A 13,333-nucleotide genomic window follows, 5' to 3' on the forward strand; every position below is an offset into this window, starting at 1 on the left:
CAGCGCTCTGATGTCTCAGCTGAGATTTTTTCCTCTACGGGTCGCTCCTGGCCACTAACTGATCAAAGGCTGCGGTTAAGCCCATTGTATTTACTGTCGGATTTTAGCCTTTACCATTGGTGTGTGTATGGCTTGGAGGTTGCTATCACAGTTCAGGTACTTCTTCAAGTGTTTTGTCCCACATTCAGCCAGGGACACCAAGCTTGGAGATCCCCTCTCTGATCCTTCCAGAAAGGGTCCAGCCCTGGGCATACACACACTCTCCCTGCCTCCCAGGGATGTCTGTGATATTATCTTAAAGCCTGAATGCCTAGGAGTCACCCCTGGGTCAGAGCAGTTTATTGTTCAGCATTTGCTCAGAGTGTTTGAGCCCCTGGTGCCAGTGAGGTCCCAGCTCTGTGTTGATGGGTCTGTGTGTGCCTTGGCAGTGCTTTCAAGCCAGCCCCTGTCCTGTTCCGATTGCTTCTGAGTGGGTGCAGCCTAGTGCATAGCCTACCTGACCTTCAGAGTTGACTACAATAATCCCAGGTGTGCTCCTCTTGGCTGTCTCTTTCCTTGGTTCTATTTAACATCTGCTGCTCTGATATTCATTTCATGAAGCTACCAAAGACCCGTTGCCCTTGAGTGCATTCCGACTCATGGTGACATGAAAGGGCAGAGTAGAACTGCCCCGTAGGGTTTCCAAGGCTGTAAGAGCCACTGCGCCACCAGGGCTCCAAGTCTTTACGGAGGCTGACTCCCACATCTTTCTTCCACAGAGCAGCTGGTGAGTTCATACCAACCTTTAGGTTAGCAGCCAAATTCTAAGCCACAGCGCCACCAGGACTCCAGCCTCCTCTTAATTGCTTTCCACCAAGATCTCCATTGTTTTTTTGTTGTTGTTTGTTTTTATTTTTTTATTGTGCTTGATGTAAAAGTTTACAGCTCAATTTCTCACTCAAAAATTTGTACACATATTGTTTGTGACCTTGGTTGCAACCCCCACAATGTGAGAGCACGATCCTCCTTTCCACCCTGAGTTCCCTGTGTCCACTCATCCAGTTCCTGTCCCTTCCTGCCTTCTTGTCTTGCTTTTGGATAGGAGCTGCCCATATGGTCTCATATATTTGATTGAACTAAGAAGCACGTTCCTCACGTGCGTTATTGTTTGTTTTATAGGCCTGTCTAATCTTTGTCTGAAAAGTGGGCTTTGGGAGTGGTGTCAGTATTGAGTTAGCAGAGTGTCCGAGGGGCCATAGGCTGGGGAGGTCCTCCATTGTTTTTGACCATGCCCTTAGGCATGGAGTTTTCCAAACTTGGATCCAAATAAAGTCAGTCCCCGCAGATGGAGCTGTGGAGCTCTTTGTCCTCATGGCCTGCCCATCCCCAGGGCAGAATCCCTGTGCCACTGCACCAGAGCTGGGGCAGGACTTACTCTTCCTCGACTGACACCCACTCTACCAGTGGGCACTGGTGGGTGGCAGCCCCTGGTCTTCTTAGCTTGCCCCTCCCAGTGTGGCACCTCCCTAGTTTCTGCCCTAAGAGTGGGGGGCTGGGTGGGGCAAGGGAGACGGGTCATCTCTGCTGCACCTGCTGGGAATAGAGCTTCTGCAACATAGGGCTTGGAAGGTGGGGAGAGGGAGAAATGCCAGCACCTGCCCCTCCCGGGGTGAAACTGTAGCCCCAGACTGGGGGCTGGGAGGAGAAGGAACCCTGTCTTCTTGGCCACACCTGCCTAGAGTAGAACACCTCAGATAAAGCTTCTGTACCACAGAGGTGGAGCGGGGGTGGGTGAGGTTGCTCGTTGTAACACCAATGCTACTGACTCTCACTGTTCTTATGGAAATTTAGTAGATTTCTTAAAGGAATGTTTCTCCCTTTGCTGAACACCCTTAGGACAATTTTCAGAGACTCCAAAAGATCATTTGTTTTATAATCTTCACCAGTTAAATTGTTGTTTTGCTGGGGAGAGGGTCCATGAAGCTCCTTATTTAGCCATTCCAGAAATCCCACGCCTTGCTATCTTATTCAGTCAGTTAACAGATGCTTACTGAGCACCTACTATGTGCCAACCTTCGTTTTAGGCTTTGGGGATGGACAAACGAGACAGATTGGGCCTTCATGAGTTTACAACAGGGGAGGACAGATATCACACACTCACATACACACACACACATATACTCTGAGTTAATCCCTGCCATGGCACGTGCTCTATAGGAGCCCTGGTTAAAGCACTTGGCCGCTAACCGAAAGGTCAGCGGTTTAAACCCACCAGCCACTCCACAGGAGAAAGATGTGGCAGTCTGCTCCTACAAACATTTATAGCCTTAGAAACCCTATGGGGCAGTTCTACTCTGTCCTATAGGGTCACTATGAGTTGGAATCGACTCAATGACAGTAAGTTTGGTTTTTGGTTTATGTAATGTGCTCTATAGAGGCCCGGTCTCCCTATCTCCATGGAGCCTAGGCTTCCTTCCCTCCAGGGCCTGATACTCTGTTACAGAGGCAGGAGAGCCCCGGCCCCACCGGCCACCGTAGGCTCATGCTGCACTCTGCTGAGCTGCAGGTGCCATGCCAGCTCCTCTCCAAAGACCCAGCTGCTGGAGGGGCCTCTGCACTTAGTGGTCCTGCAGCTGGTCCCTTAACTCCAGACCCGCCATCACCAGTCCCAAAAGGAAGACACAGAAGGCAGTTCAAAATGGCCTGAGGCCCCAAAATAGGGAGCTTTGGTGAGAATCCCCAAGCAAATCCCAGAAAAGGATATCCCTCCAACCTGTCCTCATCACAGGGAGACTGGTCTAGTAGCCCCATTGGTCACTAGTGCTATATGACTCAGCCACACTAATAAGTCTATCCCTGCCCTGTGGAGCAAGCCTGGTGCTCAGAAAGAGCAGAGTACAGGTCTCAGAGCTGACATCACCTGTAGGCTCCAGGCTGCCTTAGGGGGCTGCTGGCCACACTGCCCAATCGGGCTGGAAACTCAGAGCTACTCCCTGAGACGGGTAAAAGAAAGTAGAAGTTGGGGAAGAATGGGGAGGAAGAAAGGGCAGCTGGTGGACACCATGGGGAACCCTTGCTAAGACTCCTGTTGGAGAAGCTGCCCACAGGGGTGGTGAGAAGGCAGAGGAGTGGGGGGGGGGGGGATGGGTTCAAGAGTAACATTTCTTTGGGCTGGAGGGGCAGCCCCACTGTCAGCCCCTGGGTCTTGGTCACTGGGCCAGGCCTCTTTCCTCTAGGGCCTCAGTGTCACCGCTCAGCAGTCTTGGTAAGGCAGAGCTCACTGCACTGCCATGGGGCTCCACCAAAAAAACGTTCATGCAAAGGCCGAAGCCAGTGCGCAAGTGTGGGTGCTTGTTCCCCTCTGCCAATCATGTTTCTGCCTTCCCAGGCTGCTCTAGTCTGCAGAGAACAGACACTCTGGGAAACAGAGAGATCTCTATAGGTGGGGGGTACAGAGGTATTGGAAATTCTAAAGGCTGCCCAACCCACAAAGCAGGCTGGAGCTTCACTTACTTGCTCTGCTAATGGCAACATTGGCCACCACTTATTGAGCGCCTACTGGGCCATGCTATGAACTTTACAGACAAGGTCTCACTCAGTCCCTAGAACAGTCTTTGAGTGGTAGGTACTGTTACTCTCCCCACTTTAACCAGCTAAGAGGTTAGGCCACTGGCGCAAGGTCACACTGGCTATAAGAGACAGTACCCTAACTTGGGCCCCCTGTAACCAACCACTGCTCCAATCAGCCTCATTGGCCAATAGTAAACACCTACCCTCACCAACTCCCAAAGGCTCTCATCCCTGTGCTGCCACCCAAGGATCCTACCATTCACAAGATCTAGCCCCTCAAACAAGCTACATTTGCTGAGGTAGTGATGAGCTTCCCTTTCTCTATTCACCAGACTTTCAGGACAGAGCTATAGCCAAGCACCAGGACAATATGTTTGATGAGGACCTGGCCGCTGTCCCAGTGAGCACCTGGACTGGTGGTGGACAAGCATGCAAACAGGCAGCTGGCAGTGAGATGAGGGCTAAGAGAAAGAGCAGTGCAATTGATCCCTTTTGTGTGGCCTTTCTGGCCATGGTCTTCTAACCCAATCACTTGGGTGGGACTGTGCAGATAGGGTAATTGTGGCCCACCAAAAGGACTGGTCAGTTTTGCCATCCCGCTAGGCTTGAAATTAGCCACCCCAAAGGTGAGAGTGAGAGAGAGAGGATTCTACCACCACCAAGGAACAACAGCCAGGAGTGGAGAGCGCGTCCTTTGGACTGGGGATCCCTGTGATAAGAAGCTCCTGGAACCAGGAGACAGAGAGAGAGCTGTAACACTGAAGGCAGCAAGAAGTGACAGCAGAAACCCAGCAGCAGGAAACAGTGTGGTGGGCTTCCCAGCCCATGGAGAGAGAAAGCCAAGTGCCTCTGGGCAAAGGCCAAGGGCCAGGGAGAAGGCGTGCCTGCAAGCATGGCTGGGAAGAGGCTGTCCTGATGGAAGAACTGTATCCTGAGTGTTCCTGAGCCTGAATTGTAACTGTTAACTTCCCCAATAAACCCGATAATCATGAGTATTGTCTATGAGTTCTGTGTGGCCATTGCAATGAATTATCAAACCCAACAGAAAAGTAGAGAGTGCTGTGGGAGAGATGGTTGGTGCTGGAATTGGTAAAGACTACGGAGGGAGAAGGCATGTGTGACCTCCACCTCATAGGAATCAGCTTTGGGCTGTTGATCTTAATTCTTCCTCCCCCTTGTGAAGACAGAAGAGGTCAGACTCTGCCCTCCAGGCATTTTTACAGAGACGGAGGGGCAGAGCCTGGCTGGGGCACACAGCTGCCAACCTGGGCAGCTGGCCAGCAGGTATCTCCCACCTTCACCTCCCCCAGCCCCAGGCTGTTGCCACCCAGCCCAAAGCCACAGTACAGGCCTTGGTTTGCCCAGTGTCAGCACTGGGCAGATGCACCACCTGCACCAAGTTGTGTGAAAAAACCTGAACCAGCCACTGAACAGGGACGTGCTAGGTCCTGGGACCACAGCACAGAAGCCCCTGACACTAAATGTCTATTTCTTACCGTACTGCTCTCCCTACCCTCTGCTTTGGGCGAAGTGGACAGAATGATGGGGCTGCATCACCAATTGTGAGCCACATGGTCTGAGGCCTCAGGGGAGGCGCTCCTTGGCCCAGGGCCAGGTGACAGGCTTCTGGTCCTGGGTGGCTTGGGGAAGTCCCCACATCTCTCTGAGCCTCCATCTTCTGATCTGCCAAAGGGAATGGATAGTAATTTCTAGGGCCTAAAAAAAAAATTTTTTTTTTTTTTTTATATTCCCCAAGGAAGCCCTGGTAGTGCACTGGTTAAGCATTCCACTGCTAACCAAAAAGCCAGCAGTTTGAACCAACCAGCCACTCCCTGGGAGAAAGATATGGCAGTCTGCCTCCGCAAAGATTTACAGCCTTGGAAACCCTCTGAAACAGTTCTACTCTGTCCTACAGGGTCACCGTGAGTCAGAATCAACTCAAGGGTAGTAGGTTTGGGTGACTGATATTCCCCACATCTCTGATTTCCACTTGGGGGAAGAAGGGGTTATCTCAGAGCCCAAAAGAGTGCCCCCAAGAGCCTAGCAACCTGGTCTCAGACATGGTCAGTTGCCTGCCTTGGAGGGAGAGGCTGGTCACCAGTCCGCAGCTCAGCTAAGAAGAGGGCAGGGTCCCTTTAAACCCAGTCTCACTCCCTCAGCTTGTTACTATGTATGGAGTCAAGTGCCTTAGCAACCACCTAGCCTCTTAAAGAGCCCCTACAGGCAGTGGTTGCTACCAGCCATGGCTCCCAAAAAGAAGGCAAGCAAGGGGGGCAAGGAGCTCGAGATCAAGAAGAAGAAAGGGGGGAAGAAGGATCCCAACACAGCCAACATGGAACCGGTTTTCGACACAGAGACCCGGGAGTTCTACCACATCCAGATCCGAGACCTGGAAGACAGGCTGGCCCGGTGGGTGGGTGGGCAGGGAAGGGAAGCTAGTCCTGCTCTGGCAGTGCTAAGCCCTGGTGGGGGTCAGGAGCCCCCTCAGAGGTGGCCGTTGTGCAGCCTCAGCCAGGAGTCCCTAGGCCTGTGTTCTGACCTGGGCTCTGCCACTGACCTTCCATGTGATGCCCAGGACCCACTCTACCCCCAGCCTCAGTTTCCCCATAGGTAGCATTGGGAGGCTTTGAGATTTTGAGGGAAAATGGATTCCTCATCCCATTTCTGCTCCCAGAGTCCTCATAACAATCCCAGAAGAGGTCCTGAGGTCATCCCCGTTGCACAGGTAGGGGGACTGAGGCTCAGAGAGGGGAAATCACCCCCAGGAGGAGGAGGCTCCAGGACAGGAACACTGGCCTCTGTGACTCCCCCAGGTAGCCTGCTTCCTGAGTGAGCTGAGGCTGATCACACAGCGTCAGACCATGTCTGCACTCCACAAGCAGCTCATTCATCTCCCTACTCCAGTGGTCTGTGTGCAGTAGCCATGCATGAATTATAAAACATCTTGCAAATAACTTCTATCAGTGATTCCACTGAAAACCAGTACATCGATTACATGATGCTCTTAAAAATTCTCAAGCTTCCCTCGAGTTGAGAGACCAGATGGAATGTATTTGAAGAATCGGCAGACAGTTACTGGGTGCATACTATCTGCCAAGCCCTCTGCTCCAAGAATACAGAGGTAGAGGAGATACCATGTCTGCCAAGTGGAGAAAACACACACATCAGATCCCAGTGGCATAGGGCCAGTCTAGAGGAGTGCGTCCAAGAAAGGGCCAAAATGTGGCAACACCAGGGTTCATTCAATGGAAAAGGGTAAGGAAATGTCACAGCAGATGGGACCGCGGTTGCAAAGGCTTGGAAATGGGAAGTGCTGAAGTGTTAGGGACTGGTGCAGGGCCAGCCCACTATGGCAGCTGGCACTGTGGTTAAGAGCCTCAGCTTTGGGGTCAGACTGACTTGGGTTCAAGTCCTTATTCTGCTACTTACTAACTAGGGGTTCCCTTCACCTCTCTGAGCCTCAGTTTCCTTTTTTGTAAAATGGGCATAAGCACCATAGTACCTACTTCCTTACCAGTTGTTGTGAGGATTCAACAAATATACTGAGCACTTAGCATGTACCAGGTACCATCCTAGGTGTTAGGGACACAGCTGTGAACATAACAGACAAGGGCTCTGTCTTCGAGAGCTTGCTTTCTAGTGATGTAATGAACGTAAAGTTCTTAGCACAGCACCTGGCACACGGTGAGGACTTCATAAAGTGTTGACTCTTTCAGGGGGCATGGTTGGAGAAGAGGCTGGGTTCAGATGGGGAGGAGCCTCAAAGCTCCTTTACTAAGGAGAGAGGGGACATGTGTGGGTGAGGAAGGTCCGGGAGAGTGGGCCCAGCTATACTGGACGCCTGGCTTGCCTGGCCCCACCCTGGGGATCACCCCCGTATCGCAGACCCCAGGACCCATGCACCGCCCACCCCAGGTACCAGCGGAAGTGGGATGAGCTGTCTGTGCAGGAGAAGCTGTTCCGCCAGGAGTTCGAACAGCTGGCCAACAACAAGAAGGAGATCGTGGCCTTCCTCAAGCGTACGCTCAACCAGCGGGTGGATGAGATCACCGACCTCAATGAGCAGCTCCAAAGCCTGCAGCTGGCCAAGGAGATGGAGAAGGATGCCTTCGAGGCCCAGCTAGCCCAGGTGCGCCACGAGTTCCAGGAGACCAAGGACCAGCTCACCACGGAGAACATCATCCTTGGTGAGGGGGCTCTGGTGGGCCAGCCTGTGGGTGGGCGCACACCACAATGCAGGAAATCGGGGCTCTGGCTCTTTGGGCTCAAATCCCAGCCTTACCACTATCTTTGTGACTTTGGGCAAGTACTTCTCCTCTCTGACCCTCAATTTTGAGTAACGACAGCTTGCGCTGCTTCGCACACATTCTCTTCCTGAATTGTCCCGGCAATCCTGCGAGGCAAGAAATACTGTCACCCCGTGTGCAGATGAGGAAACACCTCAAAAAGGTGAAGTGGGTCTTGCCCAAGGTCACCCAGCTGCAAAGGCTGTCATGAGGCTCTCATGACGTCATGCGTTCCTGGCCCAGAGGTGTTCAAATGTTTTTTGTGAGAGGGGGCAGAGTGTGGAGGGAGACTTCTTGGAGGGGTAGAACCTGAATGAGGCTTCCTAAGATTAGTGGAGGGGGGTGTTCCAGATAACAGTGGGCAAAAGCATGGGGGCAGGACAGGGTTCCAGTCCCCTGGATCAGGAAACATAAGGACAGGAGGACTTGCAGGAAGTGGCGGGGGGGGATCACCAGGCCTTGTACCCTGTGGTGCCAGGGGGAAAGCTGGCAGCCTTGGAGGAGTTCCGGCTGCAGAAAGAGGAGCTCACGGACAAGTTCACGACCCTGGAGGACCAGCTGCAGAAGCAGGAAAACAACTACAAGGACTATGTATACAACTTGGAGAAGAAGTCCGTGCTGGACAAGGACAGGTGGGCAGGCCAGGTGCTGGGCCAGCACCCTGTAGGGCCTTTATCACTGCAGCCAAGCACATCCCAGACCTCAGGCCTCAGATTCTAACTGGGGGGTGGGGGTGGGGGACTGGACTAGGTCACTAGCTCCCCAACCTAGCTGACTACACCCCAGAATCCTGACTGGTAATTTTTGGAGGAATGGGAGAAAAATGAATAAGCTCCCCAGCTTCACACTGGCACTGGAGAGCCTCTGGACTTTGTCTTGCCACTTAGTGATTTAGATTATATTTAATAGGTAATTATACATTGATATGGTTTAAAATTCAAAAGGTACAAAAGGGTCTACAGTGAAACAATTCCTGCCCGTGGCCCCGCCCCCTCCTGTGGTCCTGCCCTCACAGGACATGAGGGGTGCCGGGGCCTGCGCGCACCCTGCCTGGTTCCCACTCACTCCTGCCCTTCCTGACCAGACTAAAGAAGGAGATCATCCAGCGCGTGAACGTGGTGGCCAATGAGTTCCGCAAGGTAGCCAGCAGTCAGATGTGGGAGACCACAAAGCGGGCCATCCAGGAGAACAGCACCATTTCCATACAGCTGTCCAAGCTGTCCCGGCACGGCATGCAGCTGCTGCAAGAGAACGAACAGCTCCAGGGCATCCAAGGCACCCTGTACAAACAGGTGGAGCTGCTGGAAGACACCCAGAAGGTCATGGCCAGGCAAAGCAGAGGTCACCAGAAGGTGCGCCCACCCAGCCCTTGTCACAGGGCGTATGGCACACAGAGGAGGGAACCCTAGGGGCCCTGCTCTACTGGGGGAAGGGAACAGCCTGGCAGGGTAGACCCCGGGCTGGAAAAATAATGGGGAGATGCAGCAGTGAGGGGAGGGCCCCCCCATGGGGGCTGCAGGATGCTGGGCCCAGCTCCGGTTTTTCTTCACTTGTTTTAGAGCCCCCACAACTTGTTAGAGTGAAGCCTATCCCTGGGAAGTTTGGGGCTCTGCCCAGCAGTGGTGCTGGGCCCCCCAGCTGGTTATTCCCTCTCCTGGGGCATTGGCTGGCCTCTGTCCAAACGGTCAAGGAACTCTGATGGTGTGAAGCTGGGGAGGCAAGGCTGGCTAAAGGCCCCTGTCGCCCCTGCAGATCATCTTCATGCTGACTGAGAAGTGTCGCCAGCAGCAACAGGGCACAGCAGAGGTGAGAAAGCTGCACCAACTGCTGGGTCACCTGGAGCAGAAGGTCCAGCAACTGCAGAAGGACAACCAGGCACTGAGGTGGGGCCCATGGCGGGGGGCGGGGGGGGCACGACTGAGCTCAGTCCCTTGTTTGTCAGATGATACGGGTCAGTGACATCGTCTTAAGAGAGGCCTCATCTGTCAGACAGGATGAGGCCTGGGGCTGGATGCTGGCTCCTCTGGGGCCAGAGAAATGGCAGGGCCCAAGGAGGCAGGAGGGCTGCTGACTGTCCCATCCTGGACCCAGGAGCCAGAAAGAGCAGCTGAACCTGCAGATGGAGCAGCAGCAGGCCAAGGTGCAGCAGCTGCAGCAGGAGCTGACCCAAGAGCAGAAGGTTCGGGCTAGCCTGGAGATGACCCTGAACCAGGCCACCTCCTTTCTACAGGACATTGTGCAGGTGAGCAGGAAGTGGTGAAAGCAAGAGGCTGGCCAGGGTCAGAAGCTGCTAAGAGAATAGCTTGGGAGCTGTTGGAGGAGGCTGGGCCGGGTCAGAGGCCCCCTCTTCCCCGGAGAGATCCCTGGCAAGCCCATCCTCTTCTGGTTCTGGAGGAGCCCTTCAGTGTTTCACAAGAGCTGGGTTTCTTCTCTGAGGGCCTCAAAGGCCTTGGGCCTCAGTCCTCCCATTTAAAGGATGGGTCTCACTTTTGAAAAAATGGGCACTGGGGTTGGGGTTTCCTGCAGTGGGTGTTGGGGCCACTATGGGCCTGACCCCACGAGCTCACCCCTGCCGGCAGATGCACTCAGAAGAGCAGGAGAATGGGGACTTCGATGTGGTCTTCCAGCTGCAGCGTAAAGAGATGCTGCAGCAGCTGCTGGCCATGCTCAGCTCATCCATAGCCCTGAACCCGCAGATGGCTGTGTATTCCCACTGGGAGGCCCATCTCCAAGGCCTACCCACGGAGAGGTGAGCAGGTAGCCATGTGTGGCCTCAGAGAAGATAGTCATGGGGAGCATGGCAAAGGGAAGCAGCCATGGGACACATCCAGGGGCTGTCCCCAGCCAATCACGGGCCAGAAGCCTGGTTCTCCAAAAAGCTTCTGAGCCTCAGCCTCCTCATGTATGAAATGGAGGTGATGACGCCAGCCCCCTCCTCACAGCCTGCCCAGCACCCAACTACCCAAGATGGGGTCTCTGCTGCAGCAGCTATCTGGCATCACCCCTTACCAGCCAGGGGACCTGGGCCTGGTGCCGCGCCGGACCCACATCCCGCCCAACCCTCAGGACCTCAGGCTGCTTTCACACACCAGCCGCGTAGGAACCCTCCAGGCATACAGCAACCCTGAGGTGAGGGTGCCAGGGGCCCCAGGTGCAGCCAGCCCTGAGCATGAATTAGGACTCTGCCACACTGCAGCTGTGTGACCATGCGGATGTGGCTGGAATGCTCTGAACCTCCATCTCCCCATCTGTAAAATGGGCTGAAGAAAGGTGTGGCAAGGCCTCAATCAACTAAGGCATTTCCTCCCTTACAGGCAGAGTAAGGGTAGGCATCCCAGAGGAAGCCTCAGCTTCCAAGCCTGCATCTTTAATCTTACAGGTTCACAGCTTCGGTTATCCAAGAAGGCTCAAAAAATTCAGTCTTCCTGAAGTTTGCGTGCATCCTAAGTAGGATATTGAAAGAAGACTAACTCCTTACCCCAGAAATGGACCATTCTGGCCACAGTCCCCCCTTTATTCCATGGGCTACCTGCAGCAACCCAGAGAAAAAGAGTTATATAAAGAGTGGATACTGCAGGTTGGCGTGGCAGCTCTGTGGACATGGGTGAGCATATGGGCATCGCAGTCAGGTTGGCAGCCATGTCCATGGCATCAGATGCCCAGCATGGGCCGCCCCTGGCTTCGCTCCCGGATGTGATCCAGGAGCAAGTCAGTGGCACGCTCCAGCAGTGGAGGCAGCAGCTCCTGCTCTGCTGGGGAGAAGCAGCCCAGCACGTGAGCCTGCACCTCGTCGGGGTGTGTTGGGCGTCCGATGCCCACCCTCAGCCGCGGCATTGCCTGTGGAGGAGACAGAAAGGCAGAGGGAGCTTTGGTGAACTCAGAGTGTTGGGGGGCCCATGGTGACACACCAGCCCCAGTGCAGGACAGAGTGGGGGCAGACTCACACTAGAGTTGAGGCAGCTAATGCAGGAACGGACTCCATTGTGGCCCCTTCAAGAGATAGGGGAAGGGCAATTAGTACCTCCCTGGGGTCAGTGCCCTTCCACACCTCCCTGCCCCTATCTCTTGCCCAGACTGAGGTCAGCACCACTACTGCTACACCAACTGTCAGGCCAGGGTCCCTACCCCACCCTGACTGATTCAGGGCCTTACCTGGCACTGCCCCCCAGCTTCAGAGCCAGTTTCCCCAGGGGCTTGTCCAGCTCATCATGCACCAGGTAGACCTCTTCAGCAGTCAGCCCGAACAGCTCCGCTTGGCAAAATGGAGACAGTGGCCTTGGTTACTTCAGGATCTGCCTATAGGGATCCGGTCCCCACTTTCGGCTCGCATAAAGTGGGGCCAGAATAGACCCACTTCACATATAAAGAAACTGAGGCCCCTACAAGTACCCAAGGCCATGTGGCACTTGCAGGTCAATAGGGAGGTCTGCTACAGCCCAGGGCCCCCTCTCTGGCCCCGGAGCCCTCACTCACCGGCTCGGGCCACGCTGCGTCCGTTGGCGTTCATAAGCCGCCGAGGCCGGAGGAGGACCACCTGGGCATCCCCGAGCGGAGCCAGTGCGAGGTCGGCGGCGCAGCGCCGGTCGCGCGCCCAGCTCTCAGCTACACCCAGCCGCCGTGCCAGCTGTCCCAGCACTGCTATGCCCACGCTGTGCCGCGTGCCGGGCAGTCCGGGGTTCCCCAGGCCGGCCACCTGCGGGCGGCACCGGGGGAACTGAGGACTGTCAACTCTCCCCACCGCCGATCTCACGGCGCCCGCTGAGACTCAAAGCAGAGGAGTGGAAACTGAGAGCAAGGGCCGGGGTGAGGAAGCGGCGCGAGGAGAGAGGCCCCAAACCCCCTGGAAACTCGAGAAGGCTGAGTGGAAACTGGTGCCCCGCAGGCCGGGCGGGCAGGGCGCTCTGTCTGATACAGGAGCAGAGTTTCTGAATAGTTTGAAGCCCGTAGGGGTACTGGACTCATTTTCCAGATTCAAAAACACAAAAAGTGAGCAAGGAATTTGCACCGGAGACAATGGCAAAACCGAAGCCCCAGGAGCTCCTACGTCACTGCCCCCCACTCCACTCACCAGCCACCGTTTCCCCGGGGGTCGAGGTTCCAAAACCAACCAGCTCATGGCCCTATTCATCCACAGCCCAGGGCCCAAGAGGCCGGGCGGCGGCATGCTGCCGCCCATTCACTGCCTGGACCCCGCCCTCTGACGTCAGCCAACCTGCGGCCAATCGCGGCCACCACCTGTCCAGAGGCGGCCGCCAAAGCCCAATCCGGGGCGGGCTACGCGGCCGCCATGCTTCTGAGGGGCGGAAGTGGGTAGGCGGTGGCGTGTCTGGCCACCTCCGCGCATTCCGCGGCGCAACGTCACGGTGGCCGTTTAAGGTTTGTTGTGAGATTCGCAGAGCCCTCGTTTGACCTCCAGCGTAGGAGGTGGGAGCCTTGTTCTGGTTCCATTATGGTCCTGCCTCTCTGTGGAAACCGGACAAGTCCTTTTCCCCTCTGTA

At 55.1% G+C, this 13,333-nt stretch overlaps 2 protein-coding genes across 5 annotated transcripts; one reads left to right on the forward strand and one right to left on the reverse strand.

Moving 5' to 3' along the window:
* The first annotated feature begins 5,672 nt into the window (after positions 1 to 5,672).
* Positions 5,673 to 11,312, forward strand: CFAP157 (cilia and flagella associated protein 157). 4 transcript variants are annotated; one of them, XM_049897126.1, is made up of 9 exons: positions 5,673 to 5,958; positions 7,435 to 7,736; positions 8,314 to 8,467; positions 8,920 to 9,187; positions 9,588 to 9,718; positions 9,927 to 10,077; positions 10,415 to 10,584; positions 10,778 to 10,964; positions 11,215 to 11,312. In XM_049897126.1, the coding sequence occupies exons 1-9, from the start codon at positions 5,792 to 5,794 to the stop codon at positions 11,284 to 11,286; spliced, it is 1,602 nt and encodes a 533-aa protein (XP_049753083.1). In that variant the 5' UTR covers positions 5,673 to 5,791; the 3' UTR covers positions 11,287 to 11,312. The 4 variants fall into 4 exon arrangements, with proteins under 4 accessions (XP_049753083.1, XP_049753085.1, XP_049753082.1 ...); XM_049897128.1 differs by having other exon boundaries at positions 7,465 to 7,736; XM_049897125.1 differs by lacking the exon at positions 11,215 to 11,312 and having other exon boundaries at positions 10,778 to 11,107.
* A 9-nt stretch (positions 11,313 to 11,321) lies between these two features.
* Positions 11,322 to 13,048, reverse strand: PTRH1 (peptidyl-tRNA hydrolase 1 homolog). Its single transcript, XM_049897159.1, has 5 exons — positions 12,904 to 13,048; positions 12,309 to 12,528; positions 11,988 to 12,087; positions 11,780 to 11,825; positions 11,322 to 11,672 (listed from the first exon to the last, which is right to left on the reverse strand). Exons 1-5 carry the CDS (start codon positions 13,009 to 13,011, stop codon positions 11,487 to 11,489), a joined length of 660 nt encoding a protein of 219 aa, XP_049753116.1. The 5' UTR covers positions 13,012 to 13,048; the 3' UTR covers positions 11,322 to 11,486.
* Between the last annotated feature and the right edge of the window lie 285 nt (positions 13,049 to 13,333).

This window comes from Elephas maximus, chromosome 9, assembly GCF_024166365.1.
Source record: "Elephas maximus indicus isolate mEleMax1 chromosome 9, mEleMax1 primary haplotype, whole genome shotgun sequence".
In the NCBI taxonomy this organism is placed as follows: Eukaryota; Metazoa; Chordata; class Mammalia; order Proboscidea; family Elephantidae; genus Elephas; species Elephas maximus.